The 20,982-nt window shown below is 45.2% G+C and overlaps 6 protein-coding genes across 8 annotated transcripts; 4 read left to right on the plus strand and 2 right to left on the minus strand.

The window, feature by feature from the left end:
- The first annotated feature begins 255 nt into the window (after positions 1-255).
- On the plus strand, positions 256-4,088 carry LOC6591096 (uncharacterized protein DDB_G0283357). The gene is given in 8 exon segments (XM_026986101.1): positions 256-380; positions 835-1,179; positions 1,259-1,844; positions 1,905-2,006; positions 2,074-2,288; positions 2,349-2,692; positions 2,748-3,172; positions 3,454-4,088. Coding segments are annotated over 7 exon segments (2,001 nt in total). The 5' UTR covers positions 256-380; positions 835-914; the 3' UTR covers positions 3,518-4,088.
- A 2,031-nt stretch (positions 4,089-6,119) lies between these two features.
- On the minus strand, positions 6,120-6,692 carry LOC6591306 (probable serine/threonine-protein kinase fhkB). The gene has a single exon (XM_002016093.1). The coding sequence runs from the start codon at positions 6,690-6,692 to the stop codon at positions 6,120-6,122; it is 573 nt and encodes a 190-aa protein (XP_002016129.1).
- A 2,980-nt stretch (positions 6,693-9,672) lies between these two features.
- On the plus strand, positions 9,673-12,709 carry LOC113565072 (protein 5NUC). Its single transcript, XM_026985409.1, has 7 exons — positions 9,673-9,743; positions 10,330-10,575; positions 10,654-10,804; positions 10,866-11,122; positions 11,192-11,486; positions 11,553-11,850; positions 11,922-12,709. Exons 2-7 carry the CDS (start codon positions 10,337-10,339, stop codon positions 12,485-12,487), a joined length of 1,806 nt encoding a protein of 601 aa, XP_026841210.1. The 5' UTR covers positions 9,673-9,743; positions 10,330-10,336; the 3' UTR covers positions 12,488-12,709.
- Positions 12,710-13,367: 658 nt separating this feature from the next.
- LOC6591307 (protein 5NUC) lies at positions 13,368-17,276 on the plus strand. Of its 3 annotated transcripts, XM_026986279.1 has the most exons (8): positions 13,368-13,420; positions 15,036-15,266; positions 15,343-15,493; positions 15,561-15,817; positions 15,883-16,159; positions 16,216-16,516; positions 16,582-17,165; positions 17,234-17,276. In XM_026986279.1, exons 2-7 carry the CDS (start codon positions 15,043-15,045, stop codon positions 17,130-17,132), a joined length of 1,761 nt encoding a protein of 586 aa, XP_026842080.1. In that variant the 5' UTR covers positions 13,368-13,420; positions 15,036-15,042; the 3' UTR covers positions 17,133-17,165; positions 17,234-17,276. The 3 variants fall into 3 exon arrangements, with proteins under 3 accessions (XP_026842080.1, XP_026842078.1, XP_026842079.1); XM_026986277.1 differs by lacking the exon at positions 17,234-17,276 and having other exon boundaries at positions 16,582-17,185; XM_026986278.1 differs by lacking the exons at positions 13,368-13,420; positions 17,234-17,276 and adding an exon at positions 14,809-14,824 and having other exon boundaries at positions 16,582-17,185.
- Positions 17,235-18,121, minus strand: LOC6591308. Its single transcript, XM_026986280.1, has 4 exons — positions 17,920-18,121; positions 17,691-17,846; positions 17,463-17,630; positions 17,235-17,400 (listed from the first exon to the last, which is right to left on the minus strand). The coding sequence occupies exons 1-4, from the start codon at positions 17,974-17,976 to the stop codon at positions 17,245-17,247; spliced, it is 537 nt and encodes a 178-aa protein (XP_026842081.1). The 5' UTR covers positions 17,977-18,121; the 3' UTR covers positions 17,235-17,244.
- Positions 18,122-18,903: 782 nt separating this feature from the next.
- LOC6591309 (protein 5NUC) lies at positions 18,904-20,936 on the plus strand. Its single transcript, XM_002016096.2, has 6 exons — positions 18,904-19,086; positions 19,143-19,278; positions 19,343-19,599; positions 19,665-19,941; positions 20,004-20,307; positions 20,365-20,936. Exons 1-6 carry the CDS (start codon positions 18,920-18,922, stop codon positions 20,922-20,924), a joined length of 1,701 nt encoding a protein of 566 aa, XP_002016132.2. The 5' UTR covers positions 18,904-18,919; the 3' UTR covers positions 20,925-20,936.
- Positions 20,937-20,982: the final 46 nt, after the last annotated feature.

Consider the following 20,982-nt stretch of genomic DNA (forward strand, 5'->3'; position numbering starts at 1 on the left):
TTAGCTAGTAATATTCGACGGAATATCAAAAACGAAGAATTTACATAATTGAACTTCAATTCGTCAGTATATTTACGGTATATGTTGACAATGAGACGGTATATTTTGGTATATTTCTGAGGGTCGGACGGTATATTTTAACGATAAATCCGTGGTCACACTGCCGCCAATTCAATTGCAGTTTTTTCGCAACAAATTTTAAATTTAATTAATTAACTAGAACGCTAATAAACAGTGGTAATAAACGTCATTGATTAAGGCTATCGTAAATGTGTGTACGGCAACGAATTATAGCCAAAATCGTGCTGCCATTCTCTTGGCCGAAGCAGCTTAAATTGTTTGATGCAAATTGCAGGAATACGAATACAGAAAAAAAATAGGTGAAAAACTGCGTCCCACTGAAAAGTGAAAGTGCAGCAGGGGAGAGACTGCAGATTGGCAGTGCAATATCTAGACCAAACAAGGCGCTGAACACTGAAAAAGAGATAGCAACTTATTATGTACAGACTTACAATAAAATACGATACAATTTTTACCGGTTCTGTTTACAAAAGCAAATTGGCTGTGTGGGCTTTGGGCAACAATTTGATTTGGCGTTGAAATTCGCACGGTGGTTGTTTTTGCCCCCAGAGCTTGCCTCTGGGTGTGTAAGTGTATGAGAGTATATGTTACTGTGTGTGTGTGTGTTTGTGTGTGCGTGTGGCTCTGTGTGTTTGTGGGTTGCAAGTCAAAATGAATGCGTTCATAAAAAGTGATTTCTGTGTGCTTTTTGCCCGAGGGTTGTTCGCCCGCCTCATCATGTGGTCCCCGCTTAATTGATTTTGATTGTTTCAGATAGCCAAGCTTCCCTGCATTGTTTTCCACCGCTCGCTTGCTCGCAGCCAAATTTCACCAAAGCTTCGAACACGGGCATCATGACCGAAAAGTACGACGGTAATGGCGACTTCTCCCCGTACAATGATGACGACAACGAGTACAGTGGCAAGCCGCGCAAAAGTACTGGTGGCGGTGGGCCCGGTGCCCACAACGGTGACAGTTCCGCCCACGACCATCATGGAGGCGATGGCAATGGAAGTGTTCAGATAAACGAGAAGGCCAATGAGTACATACGCGACTGCATGGCCGAAAGGAATCGCATGGACCGAAAGTTTCCCATTGGTGAGAAGCTTTTGGATGGCGGTAAGTGGTCTTGAACTCCACCTCCCATAACCAGATTTATTGTCCAACTAACATTGTGCATTGCGTCCGTCCCACACAGAGATTGAAAAAGTACAGACAACCGGGCGCATACCGTCGCGGGAGCAGAAGTACGCGGACATCTACCGGGAGAAGCCCCTTCGCATATCACAGCGCGTCCTAGTGCCAATCAGAGAGCATCCAAAGTTCAATTTTGTTGGCAAACTTCTGGGACCCAAGGGCAACTCGCTGCGCCGCCTGCAGGAGGAGACGCTCTGCAAGATGACAGTGCTGGGCCGTAATTCTATGCGAGATCGCGTCAAGGAGGAGGAACTGCGCAACTCTAAGGACCCCAAATATGCGCACCTCAACAGTGACCTGCACGTGGAGATATCAACGATAGCCCCGCCAGCAGAGGCATATGCACGGATCGCCTATGCCATGGCCGAGCTGAGGAAGTATCTGATACCCGACAGCAACGACATCATACGCCAGGAGCAGCTGCGGGAGCTAATGGACAGTACCAGCCTCAATGACAATGACAACGCCAAGAGCGGCTACAAAAAGGCCCCCCACATGCCCAGTGGCAACAATCTGATGAGCGGAGGTTCCGGAGGTCCCACTAACAACCCTGGCGGTCCCAAAAACACACCGCACCATAATTACAGGTATTATTATATCATAGAAAATAGATGTTCACTTTTTAATCGTTTTGCATTCTATTTTAGGGGCTCACAGCAGTCGTCGTTCAGCAAAAATGTGCTCGCCCCCAAGCAAAAGGTGATGTCCATACTGGAAAAGGCCAGAACGGCCATGGATGAGACATATGGGTGGGTCACAGTGCCTTTCTACCACAGATTTAGTGGATCGTTATTTAACCTGTTGCTTTTCGTACAGAAGAGGCTATGACGATGGCATTGGCTATGATCCACATCAGTCGTACGACAGCTACTCATATGGCTCACACGGCCACGGGCCGCCCACTAGTATACTGGGCGGCGTGGGCAGCATCAATAGCGGCGGCGGGCGTGGTGGTGGTCACTACGATAACACAGATTATGAGCCGGAGTACGGTCGGCGGGACTACTATCAGCATTCTCCAAGCTATACAGGTGAGCTGCCTTAGCAATTTCCACTGAGGAGAAACGCTTTAATGGGGCTTCCATTTATAGCAGGCGGGGGTGGTGGTGGCGGGGGAGGAGGTGGAGGCCATGGCTCTGGGGGCGGTGGCTCACAATCGAATGCAATTGGCAGCACTGGCCTCAGTTCCAACCACAATCGCAGCCATGTTAACAGGTGAAACTTACTGGGCCATAGCAGTGCCGGCGGAGGTCGAGTGAGCGGCGCAACAAGTGCCACCAATCCAGCATCAGCAAACCACAATCTGACGATGAAAGCCCCAACCCCAAGCAGCCATAACCACAGCAAGAACTTTACGCCAAGCCACGGAACTGAGGGCCAAAATGCGAAAAACAGCACTCCCAACTACTTTTACCACGCCAGTGGCAGCTCCAAGGTGAGCAAAAACTCTAAGACTTGACATGATGTCGACTAGAGATCTATGCTTTCAGCCAAATCAGCAGCAACTTCATCAGTCGCAACCAAAATTCCCACCGCAGCTTTCAGCCCACAACATGAACAACCACAACCCAAATAAAAACAGCACTATTTGTAACAAAACCACGAACAGCAACAGCAACAGCATCAGCATCAGCAGCAATAACAACAATAATAATACCAGCAACAACTTTCACCAGAGCAATAGCAACAACGATGTTTCGTTCTCCATATCCGCCTATATTCGTACACTCAACCAAATGGATTCCATGCCTGGCCAAAAGAGTGCCAATACCACCACAACCCATGCCAATGCCAATGCCTATACGAGGGCAATGCCAAACGTTGGCAACAGCAGCAAAACTCACACATTAGACAGCAAAAATAACAACAGAAACACCGCTACAAGCGCTACAGTGCCAGATATGCTATTAGTAAGGTATTGAAAAGAAACTTTAAAGAGCAGAACAACATCACCAAGCAACCATTCAAAAGAGAACGAACTCCTTCATCCTTGCACACAATAAACCGAGTCAATGCAAATAGATGCGTCAATGTGATGCGATTTTAGCTTTCTTAGATTATTTGCAATGTTTAATTCGTAATGATATATCCTGCTAGAATATGCCTAAAGCTATGATCATTGGTAAATCCAATCATCTATTTGCATTGATCGACAACAAGAACATCTCTCTAAATACAATTAACATTCTCTTACAGACCTGCTTATCCTTCTTCGCTACATATTGGTACATTTCCGTTCTTGCCAGTGCAGTTTTTCTGATTTCAACAATACAACAACTACATCAACAACAACATCAACATCAACAACTACATCACAAATACTTTGTACACTTAAATGCATAAGATGATATAGGGATGACGAGGGAGAAATATTTACAAAATGGAAACATACAAAACATATACATACATCTATATATACTATACATATATATATATTTTTGCGTGCAAGGATTAACGTTCTATGAAGATGAGGCTGGATCTACAGATTGAAACTTACTTTTGCGTGGGCAACAAACGATAAAATTGTGTCAAAGATGGATATACACACACACACACACACACATATACATACATACATATATATATATACATATATATTGTCCGATTTTTTATCTATATTTACAAGACATCTTCAAGATAATGGAAAGATTACTTAGAGCTACAATCGATACGGCAGTTGAATCAATAATTAGGTTCGCGGCCCAGCTCAAAGCTGGGATAGTATAACAGACAAAGCAAATTCAACTGACGAAGCAAGACAAAGCTATGTATAGGGACAGACCTGGCTGGGGCTGAGGGTCCGGTCGGGTGGGGTCGGGTCGGGTCGGGTCGACACAAAATCTATGAGATTAAATAACTAAATAAATATTAATATATACATATATACAATACATGAATATATGAAATAATTACAGAGGGCACATTTGAAATCATAATTTTATTTATATATGCATATATATTTGACAAAAACTAACGATAAAGATAAAGATACGGATAAAGATCAAGATAAAGATAAAGAATATATATATATACACATACAAATTATAATATTTACATTATTAACTGAGATCGCCTAGGCTTACGGTGAGGCAAAACACAAGCAAACAACAACAAGAAACAAACGATAAAATACCTAAACGAAGTTATGCAATACACGACATTTCAACATAAATTAAATATATCGAATACTAAAACGAATACAAATAACTAACGGAACACATGAATACACGTAAAATATGCGAATAGGCAAGTTATTCAGAGATTGTGAATACCAGGTCCATATACGGACAATGCTGCAAATGATTACTTTATTAAAACCCAAGATACGACAACAATAACAGAGTAAAAAGAATACTTAAAGCCAAACGTAAATCATAATGTAACGAAACCATAATGAATACTCGATTAATTTACACACATATGCGAAATTAAAGTTAAACCGACAGCTAACTAATACGATATTATAACAATATTAAACTATGTATGTACTTAACCCGCGACACGGGACAGGGCAAGCGGCGAGGAACCTATCCATTATGATCATTCTGACTTGAAGACAATGAAACGGATAGCCCTTGCCCGCCGTCCCTTAAATTCAATATAACTCTGAATAACAAGAATCCAAACCGTTACGAAGCTCGAGTTTTTTGTTCTGGTTTTGAAACCATTAATGAGGATTCTGTATAGTGTTTAAGTAGAAAGAACAAGCGTGTGCCAAATGTATGTAGGAAAGTGGTCAGGTCAGGTCAGAAATGAATCGCATCGGGGTCACCAATTGACACACCCATAATTGTTATTATTTAATACTTTGTTTAATTTATCTTTGGAGATCCGAGCGAACCAATTCAACTTATTCTAATGCAATGACTTAACAAATCAAATCGAATAAAATTAAAATTAAAAGAATATCTTGTCCAAAAACTTAAGAAACATTTACTTGCAACCATGTGAAACGTTAAATTGTTGAAAACAATTAAAATCTAGTTTTTAAAACAATATCAGTAATAAATGAAATAGCAAATAAACAAAGGAAATGCAACCATTTATTACAAATAATTATTGTTGTTACAAATTATACAAAAAAACACTAAAAAATAAAGGTAAACAATTTCAATAATAATAATCGAATAAAAAACTTCCCCCGCCCTAACAACAACAATAAATATATATACACTATATAGATATATATACTTACAAAGAGAATTCAAAGAAATAATATATTGCGATTGAGATTGAGTTATTCTCATTAATTATTATATGTAAAATTAAATAACACAAATAATAAATAAATCAATAAATATATTTAAAATGTATGGAAAATTAATAAATTCGAATTTGTGTTTACATTATTTATGATCATTTGGGAGATTCTAAAGAGCGCGAAAGAGTAGCTGTTTTTAACGAGTGACTAGTCATCAAAAGGATATTACTGTGGCAGATACCTGCTTACTGAATTTGTAATGTATGGAGCTGTAACCCTTACCCATTCATACAAATTTATGATACTCGTTTCCATGGTCCCAGTAGATGTAGCTGTAAAGAATCCCTTATCCAATCTGCAAATTTTCCAGGAAATCTAATGCTTACCTTTGATTCAAATTCATCCCCATAAGTAAAAAAGCCTTTCTTTATCTTTTTCTATCATAATTTATATAAATATAGTGGTTTATTTGTTGTTTTTCGCTCATTTTTATATTGCTTCACAATAATTGACTAGAGTAAACAGCTTAGGATTACGCGGATCCCAGGGTGACGCACCCCGCAGCTCGGGAGTGATCATCCCCTAGGTTCCCTCTCGTTTTACTTGCAGTGAGATCGCAGCAAAGTGACTAGAATGAGGGGCGGAGGCCCGGCTCTCTCGGTTAGGCGTGCAGTAGGCCATCGCTCTGGCCTACTAGCTTTCCGAGGAGAGTCTGGTACAGCGGCGACTCGGTGGGGATGCCCTCGCTCTGTAGGAAGAGGAGAGTCTCTCGGGCGCACATGGCGAAACCAAGAGCCTCGGCCTGGCTGCGCTGGCCAGGAGTGGGTGGTGCGAACTGGGCAGCCACCTCGGCGTCCAGGTTGTCATCGTCAAGGCTCTCTCCTTCCTGGTCATCCTCCTCCTCGTCAGCCACCGCTGCTTGGTAGCCATCGCGCTCGTCCAGGTCCTGCTCGAAGGCATCCAGCTCCGACTGCAGCTCCATGATCTTCTGCAGGGCCTCGAGCAAAATTCTGTTGGGGGAATCTTCCTCGTATCCCTCTGCTGGCTGCTCGGCAGGTGGGGTCAAGGGTCGGTGGCGCTTCTCCGGTCCTCCTTGCTCTTCTACCTCTTCCTGATGTTGTGGATGCTGCTGCTGCTGTTGTTGCTGTTGTGGGCGCTCCTCCGGCTGCTGCTCGTGCTCTCTTCTGCTGTGCTGATCCGCACGCTTGCGCTTCATGATCAGCTTGCCCGACATGGCTGGCGGAGGATTAGATAGATACTCTGGCTTCGATCTGGGATGGGTTGGGAAGGGATTCGACTGTCCGCGGCACAACCTTCGTTTAGCTGGCGATCGCAACGACTGACAACTGCTCCGATCCGAATGCACCCCGGCAACCAACTGGCAACTGGCGACTGGCAAGGGGCAACTCCAACCCCAAGTGCCACAGGAACCAGAGATAGCATAGCGGAGTGGCAGGGCGGCGCGGTGGCATTAGGGGATGTGACGACGACCCAAAGAAATTAAAAGCAAAGTCCAACAACAACAGCAGAAAAAAATTGTTGCAGCTGTTTGAATTGCTGCTGCCGCTGCGGCAGCTGAAGCGGGAAGGCAACAGGATACAGGCCAGGAGCAGCGGCTGGAGCAGGAGCAGGAGCAGCAGCAGGATATTGCAACAACCCCTGGCAAGCTGCTGCTCTCTGGCTGCAGCCGCCACAGCAGACGCAGCAGCGCAGTGGCAACAGCCTGGCTCTCGCTTCCTCTACTTCTACCACCATTCCATGTCCTGCCCTACGCTGCCGCGCCACGGTCCCCCTCCCTGTTCCTTTCCCTTCCCCTTTGCCCTGCCCTTTCCCTTTCCGTTTGGCTGTTGTCTCGTGGCTGTTCATCCCGAATCGAACAGATCCCTTCGGTTGGGTTCGGCCAGAAAGACTGCAGGCTGTCTCCTTCTTTTGAGGCAAAGATGGTTACAGAGATCTTTCGACAAAAGCTCTTCGCAGCAATAAAGTGATTCCATCTCCAGGGGAATCCCAGGGTACATACATATTTTATTTATCGCATGAATACTTTCTTCATTTATTATTTTATTATAGTAGGGTATTCCTCGCTCGGTTATGGCTGGTCGGATCGGGCATTTGCAGCTGGCACGCTTCACATTCAGCTCTGCTCTTCGATTTTCGTTGCCCCCGAGGACTGCGCCGAATGTCGACGATTCGTGAGTTTGACCTGCCATTGCAATGATAAGTGCAATGTGTCTGCACTGAGAGAAATTAGGGGTAGCAGCACCTAGGTTTTTCAGTTGCCATGGCAATTAAATATCAATCAAATCTTGTTTACTTCTGCCAACCAACGAAACTTTTGCTTTATTGTTGCTATATGAGCCACACACACATATAGGTATTATATTGGGGGTATAATTAGTAAATAAATAAACGGAATAAAAAATTCAAAGACAATAAATCGAATTGCTGCAAATATTTCAAACAAACAAATCGTTATTTCTTGTCATAATCTTGCCTATTTTCAGCCTGTATTTCCTCCCTATGCATAGGGAAATAGATTGAGTATTATATTGATTTGTGACAAAGTTTTTAATCAAACTGGAATTGAATTGTTAGAGGAATAAATTGAAGCATTTTGAATGTATTTTTTGTCTATCATATCTTTAGAGAATATATAGAAATAATAGCCTATAGGAACTATCAATCAATAGTTTAGTACTAATTGCTACATATTGTTGGACCCGTACTATCTCATTATCTATCCAATCATATCACATTGTTTATCATATATCTATTGTTTTATTGAATTAGTCGATGACTCACTATGTAATATATAATTTACCCGATAATCAATATGTTTATAGCCATATGCAGGCATGTATTGTGTCACCCACAATATCCTCATATATTCTTTTATCTCTTTATCATCTCTCACTTGATATTGTGTAATATTTCATGTTGTTTTTCTTGTGCTGCTCTGTTTTTCCGACACTCTCGATTACGTGTTAAACTTTACTAAGCATTTTTGTTTTATTTTCGAACCAACCCAATTGGTTTTGTTTAGTTCTCTTTTCTTTCTGGGGTATATTTAAACGACAAAAAGGCCAGCAAAGTGCTGCGAGTACCTACCTACATATATATTCGTCCAAGTAATTTAGGCCCATCCAGCTCTGTGCGAGTGCTGCCGCCATCTTCAGCACAGCCCAGCCACATAATACATCATCCACTGGCCCAGCTGTTGACTGACTGCCTCAGATGTGGGGAGTATAGTATATACTCGAGCCGTGGGCCCATACATACATATCTGATTGAACAGTTTGAAAGATCGCGCGGCAAGTGGCAGCAGATAATTGAGGTAAGATCGAGTGAGCGTGAGTGTGTGAGAGCACAAACTCGCGTCCAGTTGAATGATCAGCACACAGGCGAAAAAACGAAACAATTATAATCCCGTCATTGGGCCTCCTACTGAAAGACATTTTTGCCAGCAGACGCATAAATCTTTCCAAACTTTATCTATCAAATATTTTTGGGTTACCATGCCGCCCAAATGCATCATAAATCAGAGCAGAACAAGGAGCAGCTTTGTTATCAATGGAATTGGATTTTATTTCAAAAACAAATTCTTGAAAAGCACATTGTGTGCGATCACAATATTCGGTTTCAGGGCTAATTAATTTCTCTATCTCGCATTTCCATTGCCATTACCCATTTCTATTACTGGATCCTACTATATGTGCATTACTTTACTGTAAGGTTCTGTGTGATTCCCGTAAAAGCTTGCGATCATTTGTGCCAACGTGGGAAGATCAAGATCTGTTTTGGCAATTGCTTTGGGTATTTGGCGACAAGCACTTGCCCCTTTGCGATTGGCATTGACTCAGCAGTATAGATACAGATATACAGCGCAATATACGCTGTATAGGCTGTCCCCTCGATTATCTGCACCACAACCACCAATTCATCTGATTAGACACTGAAGAAGCGGGGGTGATAAGCGCTCTTCTGACACCGCCCCCTGAACAAACAAAAACCAGAATATAATAATGCAAAAAAAAGGTTAATAACAAATAAATAATGACGCTCCCAGAGCCACAGAGCGGAGCAGAGCAGAGCAGAGCGGAGTCAGAGCCAGAGCCAGGGCCGAACGTTATCGCAATCTATCCACTCCGCCCGCTCGGCGAAACAGTAAATTTTGGTTGTCGGTTGTCGGCTCTCAGTACTCCGCTCGGTTATAACGGTTGTGTGCCGTGCTGCTGTTTGGGCCAATTTCGGGTCAGTTAGCCCGTGGATCGTGTGACGAGTGCATGTAAGTAGCGTTCAACGGCCTGCCCCTACCTAAATTCACGGCCAAATCGCTTGGTGTCTGTCTCCGTCTCAGTTTCGGTTTGAGTTTCGTTTGAGTAGGCAGCGGCTATCGGAAACAGATTTCTTTCAGAAGTATCATTAGCCCGCCATTAGCCGCACAGAGAGCCAAAGAGCGTTTCAAGCTCAACTTCAGCTCCGATTCATCGCCATTACCATTCACAGCTTTGAAAGAAACCAGTTAATTGAGTGGCTTTCCATGGCAGTAGCCAAAAAAGTTCGATCGAATGGGAGCGGATGGGTGAATGGCGTTCCGCGTGTATTTGCACACGCAGAGCTTGATAAGCTGCCGATTAGATTTAAGGCACGCCATAAACCATACTATTAAATGATTCGAAGTGCGGTTTTGGCGGGGCTCGTGATTGATAAATATTTGCCAATAAGTACTGCCAGTGATAACATCTCAAATTAGATGGTTAGCTGAGCGGAAGGGCTTGATATAACCCTTCAAATGTTATCATTTGGTATTTGATTTACGGCACTTGATTGTTATATCTGTCTAATCACACGGATAACCTTTGCCATTCCAGTGCGAAAATGCCATCTGCCCGGACCTTCTTCATCGCCGCCTGTTCGCTGCTGGCCGTGCTGGCCCCGACAGCCCGATCCAACCCCATTGATCCAAAGAATGCCGATGTGGCCACGGAGATCATTATCCTGCACAACAATGACATGCACGCCCGGTTCGAGCAGACGAACGTGAACAGCGGCACATGCTCCCAGGAGGATGCCAATACGGACCAGTGCTACGGAGGATTCGCCCGAGTGGCCTATGAGTGCGTACGCTGAATATTTGGCCCTCGGACATTTTCTAATCTACCAAATAACTTCTTCTCCTCTTACCCCAAAAAAAGAGTTCGCAAGTACCGCAAAGAGGCTGAGAACGGTGGACCTGCCGTCCTCTACCTGAATGCCGGCGACACATACACGGGAACTGCCTGGTTCACCATCTTCAAGGATGAGATTGCCAGCGCCTTCCTCAACAAACTCAAGCCTGATGCTATCGTAAGTGCTGGCGGTCTCCGCCGGTTTGCCGAACAAGACTAAATCCCCACCTCCTTTGCAGTCGCTGGGAAACCACGAGTTCGATAAAAATGTCGAGGGTCTAATCCCGTTCCTGAATGACGTGGAGTTCCCCGTGCTGGCCTGCAACCTCAACCTGACCAACGAGCCAGACTTGGCTGCCACCAAGTCGTTAGCCAACTCCACCATCCTCGAAGCAAATGGAACCAGGATCGGCGTGATTGGCTACCTCACGCCAGACACTAAAATTCTGGCCGCCAAGAACAACGTGGAGTACGTAGATGAAATAGTGGCCATCAAGTGAGTTCATCCCTTAACATTTATGCATATCCGAATAGAAGATGGAGTGACTCTTTCATTCCGCTTTAGTGCTGAGGCAGCGAGGCTTAAAGCTGACGGCATCAAGATCATCATTGCCTTGGGCCATTCGGGCTACCTCAGGGACCAGGAGATAGCAAGGAGCTGCCCGGATGTGGATATTGTCATTGGCGGACACTCGCACACCTTCCTTGACTCCAGCCAGCCCGTGGCCGATCCCACGGACTCTGATCAGGAGGCCGTGCGTGGCCCTTATCCTACGACAGTGGTGCAGGAGAACGGCAAGAAGGTGCCAGTGGTCCAGGCCTATGCATACACAAAATATCTGGGCAAGATCCATGTGCAGGTGGGTGCCACAACTAAACCACTCTGTAGCTAATGATAACCGATAACTGAATCCATATATTCCCAGTTCGACGCTGAGGGAAATCTGCTTGAGTTCGACGGGGAACCGATCCTGCTGAATGCCTCCGTGGCCCAGGAACAGGAGCTGCTGGACCTGCTGGAGGTGTACCGACCCAATGTGACCGCTATGGAGAACTCTATTGTGGGCTACACCAAGGTGCATCTCGAGGGCGGCAACGTCTGTCGGATGAGGGAGTGTAACTTGGGCAATCTGATCACCGATGCCATGGTTTATGCGCGCGTCTTGGAGGAGGAGGGTGGCGAATACTGGACAGATGCACCCATTGCCCTGATGCAGGGAGGAGGTTGGTCAATCACTTCAAAAGTGCAAAACCCATTAACAGTCCGACTATATCTAACTCTGATTTCTCTGTAGGTATTCGAGCTGCTATTGAGAAGGATGCGGACGGAAATATCACGGGTAGCGATCTCCTTGCCGTCCTACCCTTCGAGAACGATTTGTTCGTCACGAGGGTGACGGGCAAGACCTTGCTGGCGGCTCTGGAGCACTCGGCTGGGGTGAGGTTGCTGGATTCCAATGGCGGGTTCCTGCAGATGTCGGGCCTGCAGGTGGAGTACAACTACAACAACGCCGAGGGTCAGCGCTTGGTCTCCGCGCAGGCGCTCTGCGGCGACTGCATCGTGCCGTCGTACAGCAGGGTCAACGAGAGTGCCAACTACTTCGTGATCGTGCCCCAGTTCCTGCTCGAGGGCGGCGACGGTTACACCTTCACCGAGCAGAGCGACCCCCTCAGCATTCGCATGCAGCGCAACGATATAGTCTCCGTTATCGTTTACCTCACTCAACGGCACTACGTCTATCCCGAGATCCAGGACCGTATAGTCATCCACGAGAAGGACGACAAAGGTTCGGGGGCCAACATTGTGGCGTCCATCGCCCTCATCCTGATCTCGTCCCTGGCCACCAGATTCATAAACTAAACAAATCCTTCTATTCGTATCCTCCCTCCATAGCAAAGCACATGTATTGTATTGTATGAAATTATGCAAACTTTTGCCACTAGCTCAATTTTTAGTCAGTATATGTATATTGTATAATCTTTCGTTCTTCCAATTGCGGTCTTATAGGTTCAACCAAGACATACTACTATCTAGGCATATTTGCAAATACATTTTGTGCAATATCGTTACTTAAATGAGGAATACTTTTTTGATTTCCATTGGGAATAAATACCGCCTATCCGCTAGAGTTTTGTTCTATTTGCGTGACAGCTTTCAATGGGAATATTTGTATGCTTTGATATAACAACTACACTTTGTTTCGCGACCGATAAGATACGACAGCTTCCATGCTGTGACAGCCTGCTTTTTGAAAGAGCAAGACATTATACTCTTCCAAAGAGTAGTATAATTTTGATCAGGATTTCCGACTTTAGCAGATATTCTTGATCAGGGAACGCTCTTATCTAAAGATAAACCAACCACACAACAAGTTGCTACGGCAATGATCGATTCGAAAGGGTGTCAAAAGCTTCGGCACCCGAAGCTGGCCAAGCTTTCGGATTTATAATTAAGTTTGTGTCGTGGTCACTGGACTCTTACTTTCCATGGGCGAGCATTTGAGTGACAGAGATGGCAGCTGTGAATGAGAATGAGAAATGCTACACTGCGCTCTCATTGCATAACTTCGCGAGTGATAAGACACGACGACAGCTTCCCTTAAGAGAGAGAGAGAGAAAGAGAGAAAGTTCTTTCGCATGCTCTCCATTTAGTGCCGAGGCGATCTTCGTTACAGGCATGAACAAGCAAATTCCGATAAAAGTCATAACAAATCGGACCGGCACATTTTGAACCCGCCCGGCATCGGCAGACCGTGCTCGACGCTCAGTGCGATCATAGACACTGCTTGCAAAGGTTGTATTTATTTTAATCGCGTTCAAGCCAGAAATTATTGTAAATTAAATGGGATGATCAGCAATCAGTTATCATTACCCATTCCTGACTTAACTGCTTACCTGAATTTGGTAGAAGTAATTGCCCATTTGGGGCGGGTGCCATTCGCGTGAAACAAAAGTGATTTCTATAGTCGATATGTCGCCAGCTGATCAGATTTATGTACATATTTTGTGTGCACTAACCAAATGGAATTCCTCAGGTGTAAATTCCAAAACTGCCATAAACTTTCGTTCTAGCTAGATAGCTGTGGGCTATGCCGAATACAAGCCCCTAAATATTTTTTGGATATTCATTGAGGTCCATGTGTGCTTAGTGTTGTGATATATCGTTTCGCTTGTTGATCCCTAAACACCTTATTGTTTCCTATTACATTATCTAATACATATAATGGGTAGAAAAATCCCCTGCTAAGCTACAGTCTGGAAAGTTTTTAGCTTTGATTGATGCCGCCTGTATCTGTAGCTGTATCTGTGTCTATCAGAAGTCTATATGTATGCGGGATAGTCTGGAAACCGCAAGTGAGATTATATTAAGTGATGGCATTAAGTGATCTACATATATATACATAAGTGGGGAGTGAAATGCTTTTGTCGCCTGCACCCAAAAGTTGACACAAATCGGATTATTTTGAAATTCCCCAACCCAAGCTCCGGCTCAAGCTGTGCACACAGCTTTCAGAATATATCTTTCAGAATTTCAAAACGAAATATAGGCACATATGTGCAATTTATTAATTTCTGTATAAAAACACGTACATTTGAAGGTTTTGTTTTGTGCAAAATTCCCAGGTTATTTATGCGTTTTGTGGTATTTATTTACATTGCGAATACCCGCCTGAATAGATATTGAAATATGGTTTGTTTTCCGTTACCCAATTTATTGCCCTCTTTTGTTTATCTCCCTGAGAGCATGTGGGGAGAGCTGGGGATTGATCAAGGAGATGAGATCTCAGATAGTTTTTTAATTGCCTGACCGCAATATTTTGCCGGCCACTGTCCCCCCCAAAAAAGTCATTGGCTCACGCTCCAAATGATTTTTTGCTGAACAAACAAATTAATTACGTTCAAAGTGGCATTGCGGGGCGACTCATCATTTGAATTCAGTATATATGTATTTATTTTTTTCGCACTTTTGCTAACTTGCTTGGGTTTGGGTTTGAATTTCGGTTTCCGTTTCGATATGATATGGTACAGGGGCAGAGAGACCTTATATACGGGTGCAGATATCACTCGAGTGGCTGCGAAAAACCACTAAATATAACTATAATTAGCCAGTCGCAAAGAGTCTGTTCTGGGAGCAACTAGAAGAGTAACATGGAGTGTCATTTGTCACCTAATTAATTGCTAGTGCTGTAAAAACATCGTACGGACAGTGAACGCTCTCCCAGATGACCACCAAATATAAGAAAAGATAATAGCTATCAAGAGCTTTTTGTGGTCATAACTTAGTTGAAATAAACCTGAAATTGTTGATCAAACAAAGATGGTTAGACCTATAAAGATTTGACCGACAATTATCAAAAGTTTGTTTAAGCGTTACAATAATGAAAATATCAACTATCATTTCCGTGCAGCTCAAAGATGCTCCGACACTGGGCTTACGGCATTCTAGTAATTCTTTTAGCCCACCGTTCTGAAGGAAATCCCATTGAGCGCAAGGCAAATGTGGCCACAGAGTTCATTATCCTGCACAACAATGACATGCACGCCCGGTTCGAGCAGACGAACGTGAACAGCGGCACATGCTCCCAGGAGGATGCCAATACGGACAAGTGCTATGGAGGATTCGCACGAGTGGCCTATGAGTGAGTAGGGGGAATCCACAAACGTATCTCTATCCAATCTCTGGATCAATCAGCTAATGAAATGCGCTTCCACCAGGGTTCGCAAGTACCGCAAGGAGGCGGCGGATGGAGGAATGCCCGTGTTCTACCTCAATGCTGGCGACACTTACACGGGCACCGCTTGGTTCACCATCTTCAAGGACAAGATCGCCAGCAGCTTCCTCAACAAACTCCAACCAGATGCTATTGTAGGTCCAGAGCTCAAGACCTGCTGAATTCTTAATCTCAATATGTATTCCCTATGTTCTTTTCCAGTCCTTGGGTAACCACGAGTTCGACGAGAAAGTAGAGGGCCTAATACCCTTCCTCAACGAGGTCGACTTCCCGGTGGTGGCCTGCAATCTGGATATGAGGAAAGTGCCCGAGTTGGCTGCCACCAAACATTTGGTTCCCTCTACGATCCTGGAGACCCAGGGCACCAAGATAGGTGTGATTGGCTATTTGACGCCAGATACTAAACAGCTTACCCTCCAGAGTGAGGTGGAGTTCTACGAGGAAGTGGTTTCCATCAAGTGAGTTTGGTTCTTGGCTTAATCTGGGATACTTGTGATCCCTAATCGCATCCCTCTTTTGACAGTGCTGAGGCGAAGAAGCTGAAAGCGCAGGGCATCAAGATAATCATTGCCCTTGGCCATTCTGGCTATCTGAAGGATAAGGAGATAGCCAAGAACTGCCCGGAGGTGGATATCGTTATTGGTGGCCACACCAACACTTTCCTCTACAACGGCACCCAGCCCGATATAGAACACATCGAAGGTCCCTATCCCACAGTGATCAAGCAGAAGAGTGGCAAGGAGGTGCCTGTGGTGCAGGCCTATGCCTACACAAAATATCTGGGCAAGATCCATGTGCAGGTAGGTGCCACAACTATGCCAGTCTGTAGCCGATATCTAAATCTATATATTCCCAGTTCGATGCTGAGGGAAATCTGTTTGAGTTTGATGGTTCACCGATCCTGCTGAATGCCTCCGTGGCCCAGGAACAGGATCTGTTGGACCTTTTGGAGGTTTACCGACCCAGCGTGATACATCTGGAGAAGTCGGTGGTGGGCCACACGAAGGTCTACCTGGAGGGACGCAAGGAGGTGTGCCGCGACAGGGAGTGCAACCTGGGAAACATGATCGCCGATGCGATGGTCTTCAGTCGCGTGCGGGAGGAGCAGGGCGGCGACTACTGGACCGATGCGGCAATCGCAGTCATTGTGGGAGGCGGTTCGTAGGATGCTCCAATGCTCCATTACACCCATTTGTTATCCTTGAGTTCTTTCAACTTGCAGGCATACGCAGCTCGATCGAGAAGAAGTCCGACGGCTCGATCACCGACAGCGACATCCTAGCTGTTCTGCCCTGGGGCAATGACCTGTTCATGACCCGAGTATCTGGCAAGACGCTACGCAATGCTCTTGAGCACGGGGCGGCTGCCCGTGGCAAGGACTCGGACGGCCCCTTTCTGCAGGTCTCCGGTATCCACGTGGTCTACAACCCCAGGAAACCCGAGGGCCAGCGCGTCGTCTCGGTGCAGGTTCGATGTGCCGCCTGCCGCATTCCCACCTACAGCGACCTCGACGACGCGGCCTTCTACAATGTGATTGTGCAGGAGTTTCTGTTCAACGGCGGCGATGGTCATGTCTGGAAGGAGGCCAACAACCCACAGCACCAGCGTCTGCAGCGGAAGGACAATGAGGCCGTGAGACAGTATCTGCGGGAGCGGGACTACATCTATCCGGAGGTGGAAGGACGCATTATATTTAAGGGCGCTGCAGGTGGCCTCTTTGCCTCTGTGTCCCTGCTTCTGCTCTCATCCTTGGCGATGCGTGTCGTGAGCTAAACTTCTGTTCGTATTTCGTTATTAAACTTTTGTGTGAGTGTTTTTTAAACGTTTCTGACCAATCAGATAAGCATAAGGAAATTAACAATGACTGTATTTAGGATTTCACAATTTATGAAAGAGTTCCATAGACCTTGAAGACAGCTCGTTCGATGTTGTCAATGAACCAATGTGATTCCAAAAGGTAGTCGCCTTCCGGAAAGGGCAAAACCGCTGATACATGATGATCTATGACGTTGGTGGCCAGCTGATCCACAATAAGATCGTGCTGCAGGCGAATGGTGATTATAAATATAGAATCAGATCAAGCTGGAAGGATCAATAACTTACATGGTAGGGACATGAATGGTTCAAATTGGAGCTCTTCTCAAATATGCCGAACAAGTAATTAGCGACTGGATTAGACTTTCGATTATTCAATAGTTTACAGGCATCGAGGGTAATATTGTAGAGAAATGGTTTGTACCCATTTAACCGTTGGTATAGTGCAGCATTAACCTTAATAGTTCCAATAGAAAATATAATTTAATAATAACAGAAATAATAGTGTATTCGCACCTTGACGTTGGTAATAGGAGGTTGTAGCAAGTGAAGTTTTCCGGACAGATATTTGTAGCTCCGATTGACCGACTTCAGATAGCAATAATCTATTGTGCAGTATAGTTTATCCACACAATTGCATTTCAAGTTGGTAAATTCAAATTTTGATGTGATCTTAGACAAAATATTTTAAGCAATTATATGATCGGTTTGATATATTAAGTGGAGTTGTGTAGCTGATACATACCTCGCTGATAAAAAACAGCATCCAAATGAGCTTAAACAGGTTATGCTTAGCACGCATGTTGAGGTTTTGACGGTCCAGCGAAAACTATTAGCATTTCGAACGATTTTCAGTCAATAACTGAAATTCGCCATTATACATATGTGCACTAAAGCGGCTAATACACTAATAAATTATTTGATAAACTACTGAACCAAAAATTTCCATAGCGCACATGATAAAATTGTAAAGCTTACATTAACAATAGTTTTCCAATTTACTTTGGGAATACACATCAATTGGGACTACATTTTTCACATTCCGCAAGATTTATTTGTTTTCAAAACGAAAACATTTTCGTTGACGAAATGAAAAGTAAACGGCATTTTATACAACGAAACGAATCTTAATTGCAAAAGGACAAAAATAGATGGCTTATTGATGCATTAACATAAACTTGACAGCTATTTCAGGGCAATTTAACTTTAGCTTTCTTTATAAATAATTTTATTTTAACCCAACCTCAAATTTGGCTCGGAAAACATTGGCTAGGGCAACAACAATTTTCGTTTTGGTGCAAACAGCAAAAATATGTGAAAACTGGAGAACCTTAAATCGAAAACAAAACGTTTTAGCTGAAAACGTAATCCGCAAAAGTAAATAAAAAACGGTGCCTGCCTGTATAACGAAAAGCCTGTCACCCCAAAAGTATGCACCACATTAACAAGTATTAATCATGTAAAAACCATGCCAGCCCAAAAGAATGCAACACTCTAAAATGTAGAAATCATGTAGAAAGTTAAAGTGACATGTCATGTAAACTGAGTGCAGGAATATATTGCATAAGTTGCATAATTATTGTACTCCAGTTACAACTCGATTTGTTGTTCCTAAGAACGAAGTTAGTTAGAAGTTAGTACTAAATATGTACATACTGCTGAACAGAGTCGTCTATAGTTTTCCCTTCAATCGATGAAACGTCAACTGTGGAATGTTGAATGCCGACCTGCAGTTGATCGTGGGCATGCTTCTGATTTTGCTGAGGCACGGCTGCGGAATCAAGTTCACGCTGCTCCACACGAACGACATGCACTCCTGGTTCGATCCGCAGTCGGAGAGCGGTGGAAAGTGCCAGGCGGGCGACGATAAGCAGGGACGCTGCTTTGGGGGATTTGGTCGCGTGGCCACTGCGTGAGTGTCCAGCGAGTGGAAGATTAGACTGATTAGAATCTTCATTTCATTCTTAGCGTCTCAGAGGCCAGGAAGGCGGGCACGGTGATCTATTTGAATGGCGGTGACACGTTCCAGGGCACTCCCTGGTACACGATCTACAAGGGGAAAATGGTGGCTCAGCTGATGAATATGCTGGCCCCCGACGCCATGGTAGGTGGGTGGGAATACGCGATATCCTAGCTACTACTACTACTGCCGAGGCGGACTCCCACAGGCGCTGGGTAACCACGAGTTCGATGATGGCGTCGATGGACTCGTCTCGTTTCTGGAGCTGGTCAAGTTTCCTGTATTGGGCTGCAACCTGGATCTGCGGAAGGTGCCCAAGCTGCAGGCCTTGAAGCAGCTGGTTAAATCCACGATCATCACCAAGGAGCACACAAGGATCGGAATTGTGGGCTATATACGGCCTGATACTAAAGATCGTGTCCAGCCAAGCGATGTGGTGTTCACCAAAGAGATACCCGCCATTAAGTTGAGGATCAAGTTGGCAGTCGATTGCATTTATCTTTGGGCTAACTCTTTCAATCTCATTGCAGCGCGGAGACAAAGAAGCTTTTGGATCAAGGGGCTACCATCATCATTGCTCTGGGACACGCCGGAATCGAAAAGGACAAGGAGATAGCCAGGGACTGTCCAGATGTGGACATTGTCGTGGGCGGCCAATCGCACACGTTCCTCTACACGGGTAAGCCCCCAGACAAGGAACTGCCCGAGGATCGCTATCCCACCATCGTTTTTAAGCCGGATGGGATCAAGGTGCTCGTCCTGCAGGCATATGCCTTCACCAAATATCTGGGCTTCATCGATCTGGAGGTAATTGTTACCTTCAGGACCTTTAGATAGTCCTAAAGGGTTTCATTCCATTCCCTATGCAGTTCGACAATGTCGGCAACCTGTTGAGCTTTAAGGGCAATCCCATTCTTCTGGACAACTCGGTCGAACCCCGCCGGGATGTCCAGGAACTGTTGGACAGAAAGCGCAAGGTAATCGACGACATGGAACAACACGTGGTAGGCACTACCATGGTGCACCTAAACGGGGATCGGACCAGCTGCAGATTGGGGGAGTGTAACTTTGGGAACATTATCGCCGACAGCTTGGTCTATGCCCGAGTGCTGGAGCAGACGGGTGAAAGGAAACACTGGACGGATGCGGCCATTGGGTTGATGAATTCCGGAGGTAGGGGCTCGATAGGGCATTCATTTGAAAGCTCCCTTATACAGTCATCCCCGATAGGGATACGGGCCTCGATCGGTCCGGCCCAGTCGGGGGCCATCACGGAGGCGGACGTGATGGCCGTGTTGCCCTTCGACAGCGACCTGTACTACACCAGAATCAGTGGCGATCACCTAATGAAGGCCTTGGAGCACTCTGCTGATCAGCGAGACACGGAGTCGACTGGGGGCTATCTACAGGTGTCCGGATTGCGCCTCAAGTTCAACTACAACCGCACCAAGGGCCAGCGTATCTCGTCGATCCGCGCCCGGTGCACCAACTGTCAAATACCCTTCTACGAGATCGTCGACAGGGATAAGTACTATGGTGTGATTGTGCCCTACTTTCTCCTGGCCGGCGGCGATGGACACAGCTTTGTGGATCCCGACCAGCCAGAGTTCTCCAAGCTGTTAATGAACGATCGCGAGGCGCTGATCAGGTACCTCCAGGAGCACAAGATCGTCTATCCAGAGCGTGAGGAGCGCATCATCGGCCTGGAGAGGAAAGCGTCCTGCTCCAGCAGGATTCTGGCAAGGCTTTTACTCATTTTGTTTTCCCCTATTCACTTCACACTTCAATGATTACGTAAAAGATTGCCCTAAAACACAATATCAGATCATTTTGCATCTACGGCTGTTC

This window comes from Drosophila persimilis, unplaced genomic scaffold (assembly GCF_003286085.1).
Source record: "Drosophila persimilis strain 14011-0111.01,24,50 unplaced genomic scaffold, DperRS2 tig00000002-arrow-pilon, whole genome shotgun sequence".
In the NCBI taxonomy this organism is placed as follows: Eukaryota; Metazoa; Arthropoda; class Insecta; order Diptera; family Drosophilidae; genus Drosophila; species Drosophila persimilis.